General features: G+C 43.9%; 1 protein-coding gene across 1 annotated transcript in view; it reads right to left on the bottom strand.

The window, feature by feature from the left end:
- LOC308309723 (putative E3 ubiquitin-protein ligase HERC1) overlaps positions 1-16,989 on the bottom strand; it is a gene marked incomplete at its 5' end in the record, with an annotated part of 80,022 nt that overhangs the window by 16,515 nt on the left and 46,518 nt on the right. The window contains 21 exons of the mRNA XM_080755640.1: positions 1,136-1,309; positions 2,261-2,359; positions 2,858-2,989; positions 3,587-3,701; positions 4,509-4,708; positions 4,886-5,013; positions 5,276-5,509; positions 6,184-6,311; positions 6,802-6,926; positions 7,779-8,041; positions 8,715-8,928; positions 9,428-9,689; positions 9,801-9,960; positions 10,429-10,632; positions 11,641-11,693; positions 11,839-12,098; positions 12,499-12,722; positions 13,506-13,633; positions 14,546-14,732; positions 15,260-15,343; positions 16,656-16,825. Coding sequence (XP_080611766.1) covers positions 1,136-1,309; positions 2,261-2,359; positions 2,858-2,989; positions 3,587-3,701; positions 4,509-4,708; positions 4,886-5,013; positions 5,276-5,509; positions 6,184-6,311; positions 6,802-6,926; positions 7,779-8,041; positions 8,715-8,928; positions 9,428-9,689; positions 9,801-9,960; positions 10,429-10,632; positions 11,641-11,693; positions 11,839-12,098; positions 12,499-12,722; positions 13,506-13,633; positions 14,546-14,732; positions 15,260-15,343; positions 16,656-16,825 — 3,544 coding nt within the window. The remainder of the gene's footprint in view (positions 1-1,135; positions 1,310-2,260; positions 2,360-2,857; positions 2,990-3,586; positions 3,702-4,508; positions 4,709-4,885; positions 5,014-5,275; positions 5,510-6,183; positions 6,312-6,801; positions 6,927-7,778; positions 8,042-8,714; positions 8,929-9,427; positions 9,690-9,800; positions 9,961-10,428; positions 10,633-11,640; positions 11,694-11,838; positions 12,099-12,498; positions 12,723-13,505; positions 13,634-14,545; positions 14,733-15,259; positions 15,344-16,655; positions 16,826-16,989) is intronic.

Below are 16,989 nucleotides of genomic sequence, written 5' to 3'. Positions count from 1 at the left end.
TGTTACTTTACACCACTGGGTAGAAGCATGCATTGTAGCTCCCCCCCACAGTGTGAGGGTGACATGAGGATGAAATGCAATCTGTTGTATTCATTTCCTTCCACAGAACAATATATATGTGGGAAATGAGATCTGAAAATATGCATAGGAATTGAATTATGTCTTCTTAAGCTTGAACCACAAACCACACAATGCCGAGCTGCCACCCACAAATCTTGCATAACTCTGGTGAACATACAGTGCTAAACACATGCTCTCTTATGAACTGGTTGAAACTACAGCCTGCGATACAAAGAAAGCAGAAGTAAATGAAAGAAGACAGCTTCATTCTGTTGCCGCGCGCTACAGAAAACTGTAAAACTGAAAACGCTCGACACGCTTACAGCGCGTTTGGGGTTTTCAGGCAACACTTGTGCACAATGTAACAACGCGTGTAATCTTGCATTAGCTTGAAGTGTTTGCGTTTGTGTACTTGCATTGGAGTATGTTTGAGGCTTCAGTCTTAGTTCTAGTCAGAAATTTTCGTTCTCACATATAGTACATTAACCCCACCGGCTAATGGCAAGATACTTCCAGGAGTGCACGATTAAAAGCAGGCAAATCAACACAAACCACAAGCACCTCAACCGCATGAATTCCTGAAGAAAATAGACAATCTGCAAGCTCACAGCTTGCAGATTTGGTGTAGAGAATTGGTGTAGAGGGAAATACTAGCGGACCAAGTATAGAGCCCTGAGGGAACCCGGTTTAAGTGGTTAACCAATATTGGGCGGGAACCCTTTTTGGTGTTAGCATTATGTTATGCTTTAGCTATTGAAAAATAGCAGATCTACAAGATCTACGAGCTTTTTGAAAAATCTAAGAAAGACTGACATAGAAACATAGCTTTTTTCAGAAAACTGTCAGGATGTAGAAGACATTTTTTAAATCTGATCTCAGGTCAAAATGGGTTGAAGTGATTAAACCTTTTGAGCCCCAATCCCCCGCCGGCGGGGGTAAACGGCTGTCCACCTCATGAACAGCTCTCAGCGGGTAAATGGGGCTGGTCAAGGTCTCAGGTTCCAACTCCGATATTTTAGATTTTCCCTACCGGACCCCCGTGGCGTTTAAGAGGTTTTAAGGCGTGGGTACTGACTCGTTCATAGTTGTACTGCTCCTGCAGCAGTAAAGGCAGCCTCTCCAGTAAGACAGCCAAGCACGGGGCTCGGTTCAGACCCAGAATCCCCTGGGTCCTGAGGACCGTGCGGCAGGAGGCCAGAACAATGTTCTGGCTAATCCAGTCGGGGCCGCAGCAGATCAACAGGACATCCTGGGGAACACACAATGACAGGGCAATTATTTCATCAATCTGCACTGTACAACAACCAGAGCCTAATTTATACAGTGTAAAACAATCCCCGTGAGTCAGACTGGGTGACTCATGGACTTCATTTGGACCGTCTCACAGGCTGGGAGCCACTTGGCTCACGCTGTACATCCTGGAATGTCTAGCGGCTGACATGGCAGTCAATAATGTCTCACTGCTTTGATTGGTTGACTATAAATGCCCAGAGCTTTGAGTCATGAGCCATAGATTGTCTTATTACAGTATAAAACCAGGCGTTAAGATTTCAAGTAGAGATTACAATACATCATAGAACATATTTCAAGCTCGGTTTTGTCAGAGAATGTCAAAGAATACTTGTGTAATTCTTCTGGAGATGTTTATGTATGTTGAAGCTGCAATCCATAATTGATTTCCTGCTTGGCACTTATCCCATTCAGGAATCCCTTTGGTGTTTTAAGCATTATGTTATACTTTAGCTATTTAAAAATAGCAGATCTACAAGCTCACTCTGTGCTGTGCTACGGGCTTGTAGATCTGCTTTTATTTTATTTTTTATGTGGTGCAAATCTTTGAATATATATTGTTTAAGAGCAAATCTTTGCTTCCGGGGGTGTCCCTGGAATAACATCTTTTCAGATTTGGGTAGGCAGCCAATTACAATTTTTGGGGTCCTTGATATGAAATAGTTTGAGAACCACTGAAATAAAAATAGAATAGTTTTTTCAGAAAACTGTCTAAATGGGTTATGGGCTTCAAGCAGTAGTACTTGTGTACCAGTATGTGTCCTACCCAACACTAGGGTCTACTGTACTTGTGTCAGTGGAAAAGTAGGGAGACAACCTCCAACCACTGCACATGTACTAGATATACTGTATTAAGATACAGATTGGTTGAAATAATTAGTTATACAGAAGAAGAAGAAAAAAAACATACCTTTGACCTTCCCGAACATACGACCACTCCCACATTTGGTATCCAGGTAATATTGACTAATGAACCCAGTCCTGTCACTGTCTGTAAGACGGAACCATCCTAGAAGAAGCAGAAAGAGGATGGATTGGTTAATGACATCATGCCACCATAAACCCAATATAATGGCCCTCTTTATCACACGCACTTTGAGCCTAGTTGAACCGGAAGTGATTGTGTGGCGACACGTAGCTTCAGTCCAGAGGGTCATCTCTCCATGTGAACATTGGTTTTCTACTCGCGAGGTCGGATTATAATTTTATTAAGCTTAAGAAAGTAGCAGATCTACAAGCTCTACACGCTAAAATCAGTCATTACGGCGGCATCAAGGCCCGCAAAAATACATTTTAGTCGACTAAATCAACTGTAGATTTAGTCGACTAAAGTCTTATGATATTTAGTCGACTAAAACTAGACTAACACTAAAGCATTCCAGGTGACTAAGATGTGACTAAAACTACTACATGAAAACAATTCAAGAGACTATGACTACAAAACAAAAATCAAAAGTTGCTGCAGAAAATCAACAGTGGAACGCATGGTAGAAGACCTGGACGTTACCTTGAGAGACCAGATGTTCAGAAGACCTCCGATTCCTCCAGACGCCAGAGCCAGTCCACTGGGGCAAAACGACAGGGTCCTCACCGCCGTGATGTGGCCGTTCAGTGTGAACGCACACACAGCGCTGTCACACTATACGGAAGACAACACACACACACACACACACACACACACACACACACACACACAATTGTGTAGTTTAACAGTGAGAATTATGTTGCATTTTTAATGTGAAAAATCTGAAGCGCTGTCAACCCTGACTATGTATGTATTGTACGTGATATTCACCTGTGCCAAAGCCACAAAGCACATCCATTACCATACTGTAGTAATAAGAAAATCACTGTACTGTAAAGGCCCTCCTCCCTTGTGTGTATGTGTGTGTTTGTCTGTGTTAGGCTGCGCAACAGTGACACTTGGAGAGAGAGAGAGATGGATATACATAGATATAGAATATAGATACCAAAGCTACTAGAAAAATAAAGTAATTATAAGAAAAATACACTTAAAACGGCACTCTTATTTTAATCCATTAAAACCGGGATGAATTGTAATTGTGGGCCAAACAGGGATTCCGTCTTGGAGGAGCGGTAGATGTTTGGTCCTCCCACCTTGGTTCCACTCTCAGGCAGGACAGGACAGGACGCGGATTGCAGCTTTAATCTGCATAGCACCTTTTAAACATCTAAAGTCAGTCTCAGGGGGTTTCAGAGTCAGAAGCAGACTGACCTTAGCACCACTGCCCTTGTCCTGACCGGGGGATCTGCTCTGGATTTTGGGTAATGACACACTAGTGCCACCCTGTGGCAGCGTCCACACATGCACCCCACCATTCTGACAGCCCCTGTTAAAATGAGAGAGAGAGAGAGAGAGAGAGAGAGAGAGAGAGAGAGAGAGAGAGAGAGAGAGAGAGAATATGAATGGATACATTTAAGGGTTAACCACTTTCACCAGTGTCTGCTCTGGGAATGGCAGGTCAGACTATAAAAATGCCTACCAGAGTGAAAAATGTCTGCCTGCATGGCACGACACCCCAGCATCAATTGTCTATTGTTCATCAACACATAGATATATTATCTACTGTAGGTCAAACCAAACAACACAGGCGATGGCAATCGGAGGAGCAGAAAAGAAACATAGGGCCAAATCAAATAAAACATGGAGATGAGAGAGATTCGGTGTGATATGTACCGTATGTCAAGGACCTCTTCTTTGATAAGATATGCCAGGGACCCCCATAAGAGAAGATTTTTACGGCTCTAGCAGTGATTCTCAACCCGTTTAATTTCAAGGACCAGTTTGACATGCATTAGTCTACGGACCCCCATTTCATGACATTTATATCTCTGGGACCCCCAATTTATATTGTAAAACCAATGTTAATTTAACTCTGAGAGTGTACAAATGGAACCAAATGGACCCCAAATGGAGCCGTTAAGGGTCCATTTGGTTCCATTTGTACACTCTCACAGTTATAGAGCCATAAGGGTCCATTTGGTTCCATTTGTACACTCTCAGAGTTATAGACCCATAAGGGTCCATTAGGTTCCAAACTATCATTTAGCTGGGGACCCCCTGGAACTCCCTCAAGGACCCCTTTGGGAAGGACATTGAGAACCACTGCCATACAGTATGTGTACAGTATACTCACACAGCCATCATGAGCCTGGGGTTCTGAGCTCTGCCGGGGACTGGGCACCAGTCCGTGACGGTGACCATGCTGGTGTGGAACAGGGAGTGGATGGTGGTCCAGGAGCCTCCGGAGCGCGCCCAGATCTTCACCACCTCGCTCCGGCCCGTCGACAGCAGCAGGTGCCCCGTGGGATCCCACTTCAGGGAGCTCGTGCTCTCCTGTGCAGTGTTGATTTAGAATTTAGATTTAGTCATAGTCTGTTAGTGTTAGTCATATTTTAGTCATCTGAAATGTTTTAGTGTTTAGTTTTAGTCTAAATACTAAAATGTATTTTGGCGGGCCTTGATGGCGTCGTAATGGCTGATTTGACAATTAATGGCATTTTGTGGACTCACGGGGAAGGCTGACAGCACTACGGGTTGCTCTGTCTCATAGGGCTCTGCTGTGGCCAGGAGGATCTTTCCACTCGGGTAGCCCACTGCAAACGGCTTGTCTTTACTGTGCCAGGCTAAACACTGAGGAGCTGGGAGGGGTCAAGAGAAGAGGCGTTCCGTTAAGTACAGGGATGGTGACAAACTTCCACCAGATCAAGTCATCACAGCCATTAAAAAACATCGTTATAATACAATTTACAATTTAGGCATTTAGCAGACGCTCTTAATCCAGAGCAATTTACAGTAAGCAAGAACAAAAAACATGGTAATACATACATCAAATACATAAAAATATAGTCATCAGGAGTCATACACGTGCAATGCATTCATCTCCGTACTGTATGACCTCACCTTCCTTCCTGTAGCAGTGGGTGAGCTCAGTTCCGTCCACCTGCAGCAGGTACTCGTTCACTACCACCTGCAGCCAGCAGAGGGAGCCATCCAGCCTTCCTACCAGCAGGTTCTCAGCAGAGCTGCTCTTGCAGGCTCCTCCTGTCTGGCCAGTAACAAACGGTAAGGAGACCTGCTGGGTCCAACACAGCGCCGTGATCCGGGACCTGTGGGCCTCCAAATGATGGTGAGATCCTGAAGGAAAAAAACACAAGCGTCAAAAGCGTGAATTCTTCTTCGGAATTTGAGCCACGGACCACCATTTGGTGACATTTAGCCTCTCAGACCTAAAACTAAACTATATTTTGTTGTCGTTCAATATTTTGTCCATTATCCATTCTGTACTGATGTTGATCTTGTAAATTAAGTAACGCTGATGTTTAACAATAATGTAACTCTTGAGAGTGTAAAATAAAACCAAATGGACACGTGTGGTTTGGTTTCATTTTACACCCTCAAGAGTTTAAAGTTGAAATAAGGGTCCATTTGGTTACCAAATCTCCATAATTTAGCTTGGGACCACCTGAACCTCCTCAAGGACCACTGGTTGAAAACCACTGCTACATTATACAGTGTTTGTTCAGTAACAGGGGTCTTTCCAACTCTTTACTAAAAATATAATATAATGTACATATTTTCAGGTGGGTTACAATTTTGACTGCTCATTCGACTTACTATACTACTCTATCCTGTATGAGTTCTCAATCATTTCACTTGTTTATGCTCTATCCCAGTGGTTCCCAAACTGTGGTGCGCGAGCACCTTCTGGGGGTGCGTGACATGCAATTTATATTTCCAGATACGTTGGGAGGTAACGGGGGGTGCATTTGGGAACCGTTGCTCTATCCTGTATGAAATGACAGACTGACCGTTGATAGCCCAGATGTTGAGAAGCTTGTTCTGGTGAGCAGCAAACAGGGTTCCTCCAGAACTCCAGAACATGGAGGACATGACATGAGCTCCTGATGTCTTATCAGCACTTACTTTTTCTGTTTGGCTGAAAAGAAGAAAAAGTAACGCTATTGTAATGTGCAACATCTAAACTGCACAACACTGGGGATGTTGGTTGCAGTGTTCTCCTTATAGAACATTAATTACCCGTATAAATGTTCAATTACTGGGAGGCTTGGTAAATGGTGCACTTATATAGCGCCTTTATCCAAGGCGCTTTACATAGATTCACCCATTCACACACACACACACACACACACACACACACACATTCATACACCGATGGCAGCGGAAACCATGCAAGGCACTTTAGGACACTTTATTTATCCTGGCCAAAGCAAATTCAAGACATTATTATTATAGGTTTGTTAGAATCTCTCAAAATATAATTTCTAAATTATTATACATTTTTGTAACCACATGTGTTCCCAGATTGGGTTCTGTCTTATAATTCAAATATGTACGGTATACTGCAGTTTAAACTGCAATTACAAAAATAAATAAAAATAAAATAATATATATCAAGCAGATGGAACCTTGTGCAGGAGAACATGGTCTGAAGTTCCGTAGTGGTCTGGCTGATGTGCCACAGTTGCACCATCTTGTCTTGAGACCATGCAGCCAGTAAGTTCTGCTCATCGTTCCACGAACAGCTCGTCACCTAAACGCAACAAATCAATCCAGGCCACGTTAGCAGAGTTTGTTGTTAACAACAGTTGCTTTACAGACACACACGGAACCAGTATTGATTTTGACAGCAAAATTAGATTTTAGTTTCAGTCATAGTCTCTTGAATAGTTTTCATTTGGTTTTAGTTACTTTTTAGTCACCTGTAATGTTTTAGTGTTAGTCTAGTTTTAGTCAACTAAATATCATAAGATTTTAGTCGACTAAATCTACAGTTGATTTAGTCGTCTAAAATGTATTTTGGCGGGCCTCGATGTCGTCATAATTGTCGTCTGACTTTTGACTAATCATCCATGCTGGCACAAACATGTCGGTTTCGTGACGTAACAGTCTACCATCCCACCAACATTAACACACTGCACCAGATACATTTCATTTCAGCTAGCATTCCATTTCAGGCTAGCAAGAACGGGATGAGCAGAGTAATGCTAATCAACAAAATAAAAGTAAATAGTCACATACTGTAAAGTGTCGAGACAACAATATAGAAAATAAACGAGGATGAAAGCTAAAACAAAAATGAACCTAGCATCTACTACTCGAAACAACATGCCATCTACTGTAATAACATTACTGAATTCACTACTCATCGGTCACTGTATTTGTAATCAAATACAGGGAAAGAAACAGGGACCTACCGCATCAATCAACTATGTTAACGACATTATCGCTGGACTGGGACAGAAGTGCACGGTACTGTAAGTACACATACTGTAGCAGTAGCAGCAGTTAATAAATAGACAAAATACACAACGTTACGTGAGCTCCATGAGTGTTGAATTTGAACCGACGACCTAAAATCCTTGGAAAAAAAACGACACCTCACCCTGCCATGGTGTCCCTCCAGCTTCTTCAGAGGACATTTCCGCAGGTCTCCTGCAACGTCGCTGTAGGTCTGGGGCCGAGAAGGATTGTCTCTTTCTGAGGCGGCCAGGGCCTGCACCAGCTGCTGGGCTGCCCACTGACGGTGCTTACTGGTCAGCCGTGCAGAGAGCGTGCACGCTGCCAGCGCGTTGGCCAGCTCCAGCGGACCCACTCTGGCTCCCATGGGCGACGGGGGAGGAGGAGGCATCCCACAGACACCTGGATCTATGAAACACCACCAGAAGGTTATACAGTGTGACTACAGGTGGTTCATATTCATATGGTTACTTCCAGCAGTTAAAAGTCATTATAGCCAATCAATAAAAAGGGAAACAATACCTGATTGTCAGGCATTCTTTCATTCTACCCCCTTCAGCTTCTATAAATCAAGGCTTTCCTCATAATATTTGAATAAATGTAAACTAAGACTAAATAAAAACTAAAAAAAACTGTCAATTCCTAAAACACTCACAACAGCTCGCAACACATTGTGAGCTTGTACATCAGCTATTTTCGCTATTTTTGTGTGACCATTGTACGACAAAGTAAAACATAGGGCAAAAGTGGTTAATTAGATTAATCAATGAAGTCAATCAAAATAAAACAATTCGCTTTTTGTTATTATTTTCGTTATTATCGTACAAATTTAATTTGGAAGGAGTAATCACAAGGAAAATAATCGATCGTTTCATGCCGAAAGGGCCTTTGCAAACGTGAAGCGATTTAACGCTCCTATAGTTCATTTTCAATGAGACCTGTGTTTTTGCACGCGGTCCTGTGAATTTGTTGCACGCCGTTTAGCTTGCGCTGTCGCGCCCCTCTTGAGCAGACCTGGAGGAGAACTGTGTTGATCCAGGCAACAACGTCTGTGTTCCTCGCTTCCCGTTTGAACTCTTACCTTTGGCCTCATGGTCAGTCCTGTCAGGGGTGTAGCGGTAGGGCGTGACCTTCTCTGTAAGCAGAGCCACCAGGTTCTGAGTGACTAGGAAGGTAGAAGTAGTTTGGTCCTTGTAGTCTTTGTGCGGTGTCCCCTGTAGTCCAGCTTTTAGACCTCTCTGCTGAGGGTCGCTGATCGCCCCGATGTTCATCCCAGTGGCCGCAGCCATCAGGTCCTACAGGAAGTAACCATGCCTCAGTTTCTCTTGTAGTTTGTCATCCGACAGTTAATAAGAGTAATTCTAAATGGGTCACCAATAACACATTCGGCACATCATTATTTTTTATGCAATTGCCTATTGTAGCACTTTGAGATTTTCACACAAATTGTAACAGGCATTTTAAAAAATCGATCAAGTTGGTGCCTTGCATGGTTTCCTCTGCCGTCAGTTTGTGTGTGAATGGGTGATGGGTAATGCACAATGTAAGACGCTTTGGATAAAGGCGCTATATAATCACACCATTTAACCCTCTAACACCCGCATTAATTTCTACTTGCAAAAAATTGATTTCAACCTTACTACTACTTTGTACTACTAGGACTAAGACTAAAAAATATGTATAATTTGTAACAGTGGATAATATTCTTTTAAAAGTAGATTAATTTAAAAAGATATATTTGCATAGAAATATGGGCATTCCATCATTTCCATTACCACAGAGCATGAGTCTGACCTGAGTGCAGATGTCCATCAATTCTCTATAAGCAGTAGAATTCTGAGACACGAGGCTGCCGATGGCTGAACTGAGGAAGCTGATGATTGTGGAGCTGCTGTGATCTACAGACAGGCTCCGTGCACTCTGCTCCTTACAGCCCTGATTATCCATGCTGGTATGGGTCCGTCCGGCCACTGCAAGGCACATCAATCGCACTAGGATCCGAATATCTGCCAGACCCAAAGCCTCCAGCCCACTGGTTTGGCTAGATGCTGATGCACTGGCGTAGGGAGATGGAAAAAACAATTGAGATCATATCAAAAGAATAATCCTCAACTTTAAGATAGTAAAGCAAAGTAGCGATATTATACGGTAAACTGCTCCAAATTACCTGGAAGCCGTTTGAGATAGTGCTTTCATGACCATGCTGTAAGCTAGCAGTATCTGTGCTGTGGATGTGACTCTCTTCAAAGCCTTCAGTCTGTCCTGGAAGTCTTTCAGAGATGCGGCCTGCTCCCCTAAGCTTGGAGGAGAGCCCTTCTGCTCAGTGCCTGGACAAGGAGCAAAACACACCTTAGCACAATGTTCAACAACATAGATTGATTGATTGAATACTTCATTAACAGTTTGCAAAGACAAGCACCGGGAAGTAGAATTCAATACAAGCACTCACATTTAACCCTAGAGTCCCTAATCTGGAGCAAATATTCAGCCGAGTATAGAGCCCTGGTGGACTACTACAGCAAGTATCTGGTCTCACCAAAAGAATAACAGTAATAACTAGCATAATCGCATCATCACTGTCAGGTGGAAACCTTGTATGGCATTCCAATGGATCCAATGTAGTTATTATTTTGTCATAATCTCTTCTTAAAAAGGTTCGAAGCGACGGCAGATCAGCTATTGTCGTTACTTTTGCACAACATTGTTATATAACGAAGTAGGACATACCATTTACGGTAAACAATACCCATGAAAAGGTTTGTGCCTGACAGCAGGCAGCAATAAGCATCCAGTACCTTTAGGAACCAGGGCTCTGGTGTGGTTCTCTGTGGAGCTGTGGTGGACCAGGGCCCCCAGGGGGTCTGGCTCTGTGAAAGGGATGGGATCTGGAATCTGCTTCTTCTCAGTCAGCCCTAACGGTCTTAGCAAGACACCAAAGTCTTCCAGTCCTGTAAGCTTGTCTGTGTCACTGTCATCTTGCTGACCCATCTCCCAGTCATCTGAGGTGAAAAAGGGAGAGGGAAAAAAAACACATTATTTATTAGCTTAAATTACTTCCATTTAAATAAGAGACTGGTTATACTACATTGTAGGGCAAGGCAATTCACCGAAACCGATATTAAATAACCGGTCATGTAACACCATTATTTACGTTGTTATTCCTTTCTAGTCGGAGTGTCATTTTAGTTGTTGCTATAGTATATACATTATAGCAACATGAATTATTTTAAGATTTTGGAAAGAAAAAAAATTTGATTTTCAGAATATTGTTTTTTAGAATGGGGTCGAAATGGGTTAATCTTCAACAATCAAGAAGCAGGGTTGTCACCACACGCTGCAATGCGACACATTGTGAGCTTGTACATCTGCTACTTTCACCTTTCTTTGGTTCATTAATAATCATGGCAAGTTTGAAATAATCGTTATATTTTTGCCCAGCCCGACTACATTCACATTTTAACACATTTAGTACATAACACGTCCTGAAACGTCATAAGGATTGGAACCGAGAGGTGCCTTAGACGTCTGTGGACGTCCTAGCGACGTCCAAACGACGCGGGGCGAGATAATAATATTCAGAATAATTACTTCTTTTTTTTTTGGCATTTCGCTTTTCGCTTGCCGTATGCTAACGCTCTGTGAAACTATTAGCTTGTCATTGACTCCCATGTTAGCGGGGCGGAAAGAATGACTCGTATCTCCTCATCCAGGGCGCTCTCCGTGGTGATGAATGGATCGATATGCTGCCGCTGCGTTTCTGCTCCTCATCCGTCTCTCCCGCAAAATATGAACTCTTTTTGTAGCGTATATAAATATATTAAGATGATCGGAGATTGTGATGGCACTTTGTCAGTCAACTTTTTTAAGAAAGTATTTCCGGTTCATGGCTTTCAAAATGGAAGCGATCACTACTCTGGCGATTACTCCGGCGCAAGCAACGCCTTTATTTTGATGCAGTTCCGGTACTAAATGTGTTAATAGAGCGGGATGAAATGAGGATTTCTTACCATCAGAGGTGCTGTCCAATTGGCCAATCAAATCATACGTTAGACCTTTCATCCTATGGAAGAGGAAGCACAGAATAATTTTATTTAAAAGAAAAATGCAAAAATCACAATGACAGCATCCAAACGAACCCAAATTGCAATCACTGTATAGGACCTTAAAATAAAAATTCTGGATTGCAGTTTATTTTTTGTCTGTACCTATCATGTTTGGAGCTCAGCTCCTCCAGGTTGGCAGCGAGGTACATTTCCCTACAGGAGTTGCAGAGGAGATAGAAGGGGAAGCTGGAGCCACAGTCGCCTCTGAACCAGACGTCTACGTAGGCCCCGGTGCTGTCGTAACCCCGGCGGGCAGTGGTCTGCCCGCAGCCCGGGTGCTGCCGCTTCATGTGGTTGCTGAACTGCAGGGTGAGGGTGCTGCACAGCTCACATTTCACCACCTGGTTCTGCTCTTCCCCACCCTAAAGAGAAGAGGAGAGAGGAGAAGAAGAAAGCTGAAGCTAAAGTATTTTGGCGGACATTGGTGCCGCCGTAATGGCAGCGTATGGCGCTGTGAGCTTGTAGATCGTAATGGCAGCGTATCGCGCTGTGAGCTTGTAGATCGGCTATTTTCAGAATGCAACCACGTCTACAAGGACTCGTCTTTTACTTATATTGGATCTCTTGTCCACATCCTGACATTTTAGTCTAGTTTTTATTTGTTGACAAAATTGTCAATATACTTAGTCTAATAGTTTTAGTCATCATAGCTTAGTTTTCATTTAGTTTCTATTTCGTCTGTGGAAAAAAAGGTAGTCGACGAACATTTTTCGTCATAGTGGACAAAATCAACACTGGTGTCAGTGTGTCAGTGTGCGTCACCTCCACCATCTGGAGTGTCTCTCTCTCCAGGCTGAAGAAGGCTGGCGTGAGCAGTTCCTCGTAGGGCTCCTCGTGGTACGCGTCATCAAAGTCGTCCATGTAGCCCAGTTCTGACTCCTCCTCTACCGAGTAGGGGTGGAACTCCAGCTGCTCCGGCCAATCAGAAACCCCAATGTCTGGATGGTACAGCTGTGGGAGAGGGTTTGGCGACGGGGACGGCAATTCTGAAACGGAAGGTAGAGCATATTGTTGCTGTCAGGCAGAAAGCTTGTATGTCCAAAAGGTTTACTTTACAGAAAATTGAGGAAAAAAAGCCTGCATTAAATGGACCCGATGTTATTAGTCACAAGCTCTTCTATTGTTCTATTCGATATGTTCTATTGTTCTGGTTCCTGTCTGCTTCTGTGATTTGTGTCCTGTAATGTACCTTGTGTAATGTATTGTGTATGTCTTGTCTGTATCTTGAACGGTGACGTCATGGACGCAAAACTAATTTCAGTGAAAGCTGACAATAAAGTTGTATCGTATCTTGTTAATACATTTCTTTGGTCATGTATAAAATCCCCCGACTACAGTAGGTTGTCTTTATACAGCAACAAACTATTCTATGGGAGGTTACTCTAAAGCACAATGACAGATTACCAAATGCATGGAAGGAGAGGTAGGTCCCGCACACCATTCTTTAGGTAAAGGAATGACTTTATTGAAGAGAAGACAACACAGGATCTTCATCAGGTCAGTATAGTATACTCACGGGATAGTATACTCGCACGTAATTCCTTTACCTAAAGAATGGTGTGCGGGACCTACAGTACCTCCTTCCATGATAGCCTTTTTGGCCCTGCACCCATGATCTGAGATTACCAAATAGAAACATATTGGGGGATAGCTTTCAAACATTGAGCAACTGGGTATAGTGTAAAAACAAACTCTAAGAAAACAATTGAGGAAAGAAACCCCTAATTTAGCATGTACACTTCCATTGTGCCACTAGGCTGTACTTTCACCTGCCCTCCTGAAGGGGGTCCTCTGACCCAGACCAGAGCGTCGACGTCGTGCTGGAGGGGGTCTGTTCCTGGTCAAGTGGACATCAAGGAAGTTCTCCCTCTCGACCAATTCAAACCCAGGCAGCATGCTGCAAAACAAGATGGATTCTGGTTGAGACATTCCAAATCCTACACGGGTTGTGCTCATAACCACGGTCCACGCCCCGATTCTGTGGCCAACGCGGAAGTGCCTCTCGCCTACAACAACTGCGGACGAGACCTTAAATATATAACTCTATGGACTAGACTGCAACGGAGGCCAGCTGTCTCAAGCGAACTTGAGACACCACCGAGCGAGCTAAAGCGAGCGAGCGAGTTGCCGTGTCGAACGTTCGCTTAGCCGACTCAGGGCCATTCGAGTTGTGACCCGATAGGCAGAGAATAGTAAATCATGTTCTGGCGAGAGTGTTTGCCCCAAGTGCCACTCAAAGTGGCTACTGGCCAATCACAGCGTGTTCTTGCACAACCTGTGTGGCTTTCGAAGGACGCATTCTGGTTACCTCTGGTATCTCATGGTTACACCTGGGTTATCAATGTGGGATCCAGGGAGCCCACCCCCACCCCAGGGGTTCTTGATGGAGTTGAAGGGCATCCCCAGCTAAATGACTGAGTTAGGAACTAGAACCAAATTAAATGCACCCTTACAGTTGTGTAACTCTGAGACCCTTCATTGCATTTGGTTCAATTTACAGTATGTACTCTCAGCGTTAAATTAATGCTTTTAAGGTGTAGACAGGGGTCCCAGAGATCAAATCTTATCAAACTGAGGGACCTAGAAATTATAAAGGTTATAAAGGTCAACGTCTGGTCCAGGGCCCACCAGGGGTCAAAGTTACACTAACACTGTAGATTGGGGTCCCAGAGATAACCCGTGTACACTGGCTCTGTTACAGATCCGTAACAAAAGGTCCATTTGGACCGCTGGTGTTCCCCAGACCCGATGTTGAGAACCCGTGTCCTACACACCAGCGAAAACGACATGTCCAGCGTGAGCGGCTGACCTTTCAGTGGGTTCACTGGTGGGGGCCTCTGGGCACTGCACCGTCTCTGGCCCGTCAGGAGAAGGGCTTTCGGCAGCGCTGCCCAGGCTCTGTGACCCGGCCGGCTGGCGCTCCTCCGTCAGCGGGTGCTCCAGCATCCAGCTGGCCAGCAGCTCGATGGCCCGAGAGTCCACCTCGCCTTCCACCTCTGGGAAGGTCCAACGGGAGACATGAAGTGTCAAGAGGTTTTTAGTACTTTAGCCACCTAAACCCCTATTCTGTGGGTAACGTTGGCCAAGAATAGCAAATCTACAAGCTGACGTAGCTCAGCTCGTAGATCTGCTATTTTGGACGTATCAGTGTACCAAGTACGGTTGCAACTCAGGTCTGTTTCACCAAGAATAGACTTAGGAAACTGGACTCTGGCTCTGTACACCAAAACTCTAGACTGTGGGGTTCCCCCCATATACTGTGGGGTTTCCCCCCAGAATAGGGATGCAGCCCATTATTTTATACTTTGGCTATAATATTCAAAAATAGCAGATATACTAGCTCATAGTTTGTCAATTCATCAGCCAAATGCATAACATTTTGGGGGTCCTTGACAGGAAACAGTTTGAGCAGCACCACTGATATAGCAACATAACGTTTCAGAAGATTTAAAAGACATTTTGTAGAAACAGCATCAGGTCTTCATGGTTTCAGAGTACTGATGGTAGACGCAGACGGCAGTACCTGCTGCCTCCATGGCCCTGTAGATGTGTCTCATAGAGAAGCCCATTTCCAGCAGCCGACTGGCGACAAACATCTGCGCCCGCTCTGGTGGTCGAGAAGAAGGGAAAGGAATAGAAGAAACACAACACAAAAACAATCCCACACATCCATCATTTAACAGTTGCCTTCTTAGTTCCATCGGCAGAGATCCGAGGACAATAATAGTCATCGACTCCTTCCAATTGTTGCATTATACATTTTTAAGCGAAGAGCTACTTCATATCAAGCGCAGTCAAATGAACCCTTTAGGAATCACTTAATTGATTAATTAATTAATATCAACACCAACACAAACTGTGAGAGCAGTGCATGCATTTGTTCCACATCATCATGTTCACTGGTAGAGCAAATTAACATGCTGTATTTCAGCTCCAGCTCACATACGTGAGCAAAAAAACGAACCTAGACATTAATCAGACCATGCAACACACAGACAGACTGTTACGATCGAGCAATTGTTCATTTTTTACTGAGCTGCAGGTCTGGATTTGAAATCCTTCGAAAATGATACCTAGTACAAATAGTTAATATTATTTAAAGCCAAACTGACCATCAGTCCCTTTGCATTGACTCCCCTGGATATCAGCAAGACTTTAACCACTTAAAGGAGAACTTCACCCGTTATATTATTATAATTGGTATAATAACTGAGCACTAATGCTCAGTCATACTCATAAGACGGCACAATACTACTCTCTCTGCATCTCATTGGTGGGCTATGGACAGGACACCAATGACTACCAGTGACTTCAGAAACCTGACTACCAGTGAGGACCAATGTGAAGATAGGTTGAAAATGCGTGAAATGGTCCTTTAAGCCAATTATATTTCCTAGTTATTGTTGTTTTTTCCTTTTGGACATTTTTGGAAATGTTTGGAAACGTTCGCCTATAATAACATCATAGGAACAGCAGGTTGAATATTGATTAACCTGTGAGCCTTATACAACTCTTCGCTTATAATGCGCGGTTCTCAACCCCATTACAGCAATTAGCTGGTTACGTTCTCTGAGCTTGTAATATTCGTCTCTCTGTATCGTCAGAGTTTCCAGTACAGTAGAGCAGTGGTTCTCAAAGTGGGGCCTCTGGACGCCCAGGGGTCCGTGAGGGATTTCCAGGGCATCCCCTCCCAAAAAATGTGTTAATTAATATACAGTAGCATCAAAATCTGTTTAACCACTTTGACGCCCATCTTCTTCTTTTCCTTTCGGCTATTCCCTTCAGCGGTCGCCGCAGCATATCCTCTGCCATCTCACCCTGTCCTCCTCTTCTTTAACCTTATATATACATTTTCTCAGATGGGTGTCTGCGGCCACGTTTGAGAACCACTGCAGTAGTAGTCTGTGATTTGTCCTTACCCAGGCTGCTTCTGGCCAGTGTGCTGCTAGGGCCAGGCTCCAGGAAGCTGGTCTGCTGCTCTGTGAAGGCCTCACAGGAAGCAGAGCTGGCCAGGCTGAAGCAAGGGTGGTGCATGGGGGAAGTGTTTACCAAGCCGGCGAGCGAAGGGAACCGAACTAGCACCATCTGCCTGGAGGGAGCCAAGACACATACCATAACATGCAATATATTGCGCTAACGGAAGCTAACGGCAGTCATATTTGAATGGCTCAACCATGTACAGTACAGTATAATGGTGTGCTTGAGGTCGACTTTCAACACATGCTTCACAAAAATTAACAAACCACGGTTCCT

Source organism: Protomyctophum bolini (genome assembly GCF_963924005.1).
Source record: "Protomyctophum bolini genome assembly, chromosome: 22".
NCBI classification, from domain to species: Eukaryota; Metazoa; Chordata; class Actinopteri; order Myctophiformes; family Myctophidae; genus Protomyctophum; species Protomyctophum bolini.
This window is presented reverse-complemented; position numbering and strand designations above follow the sequence as displayed.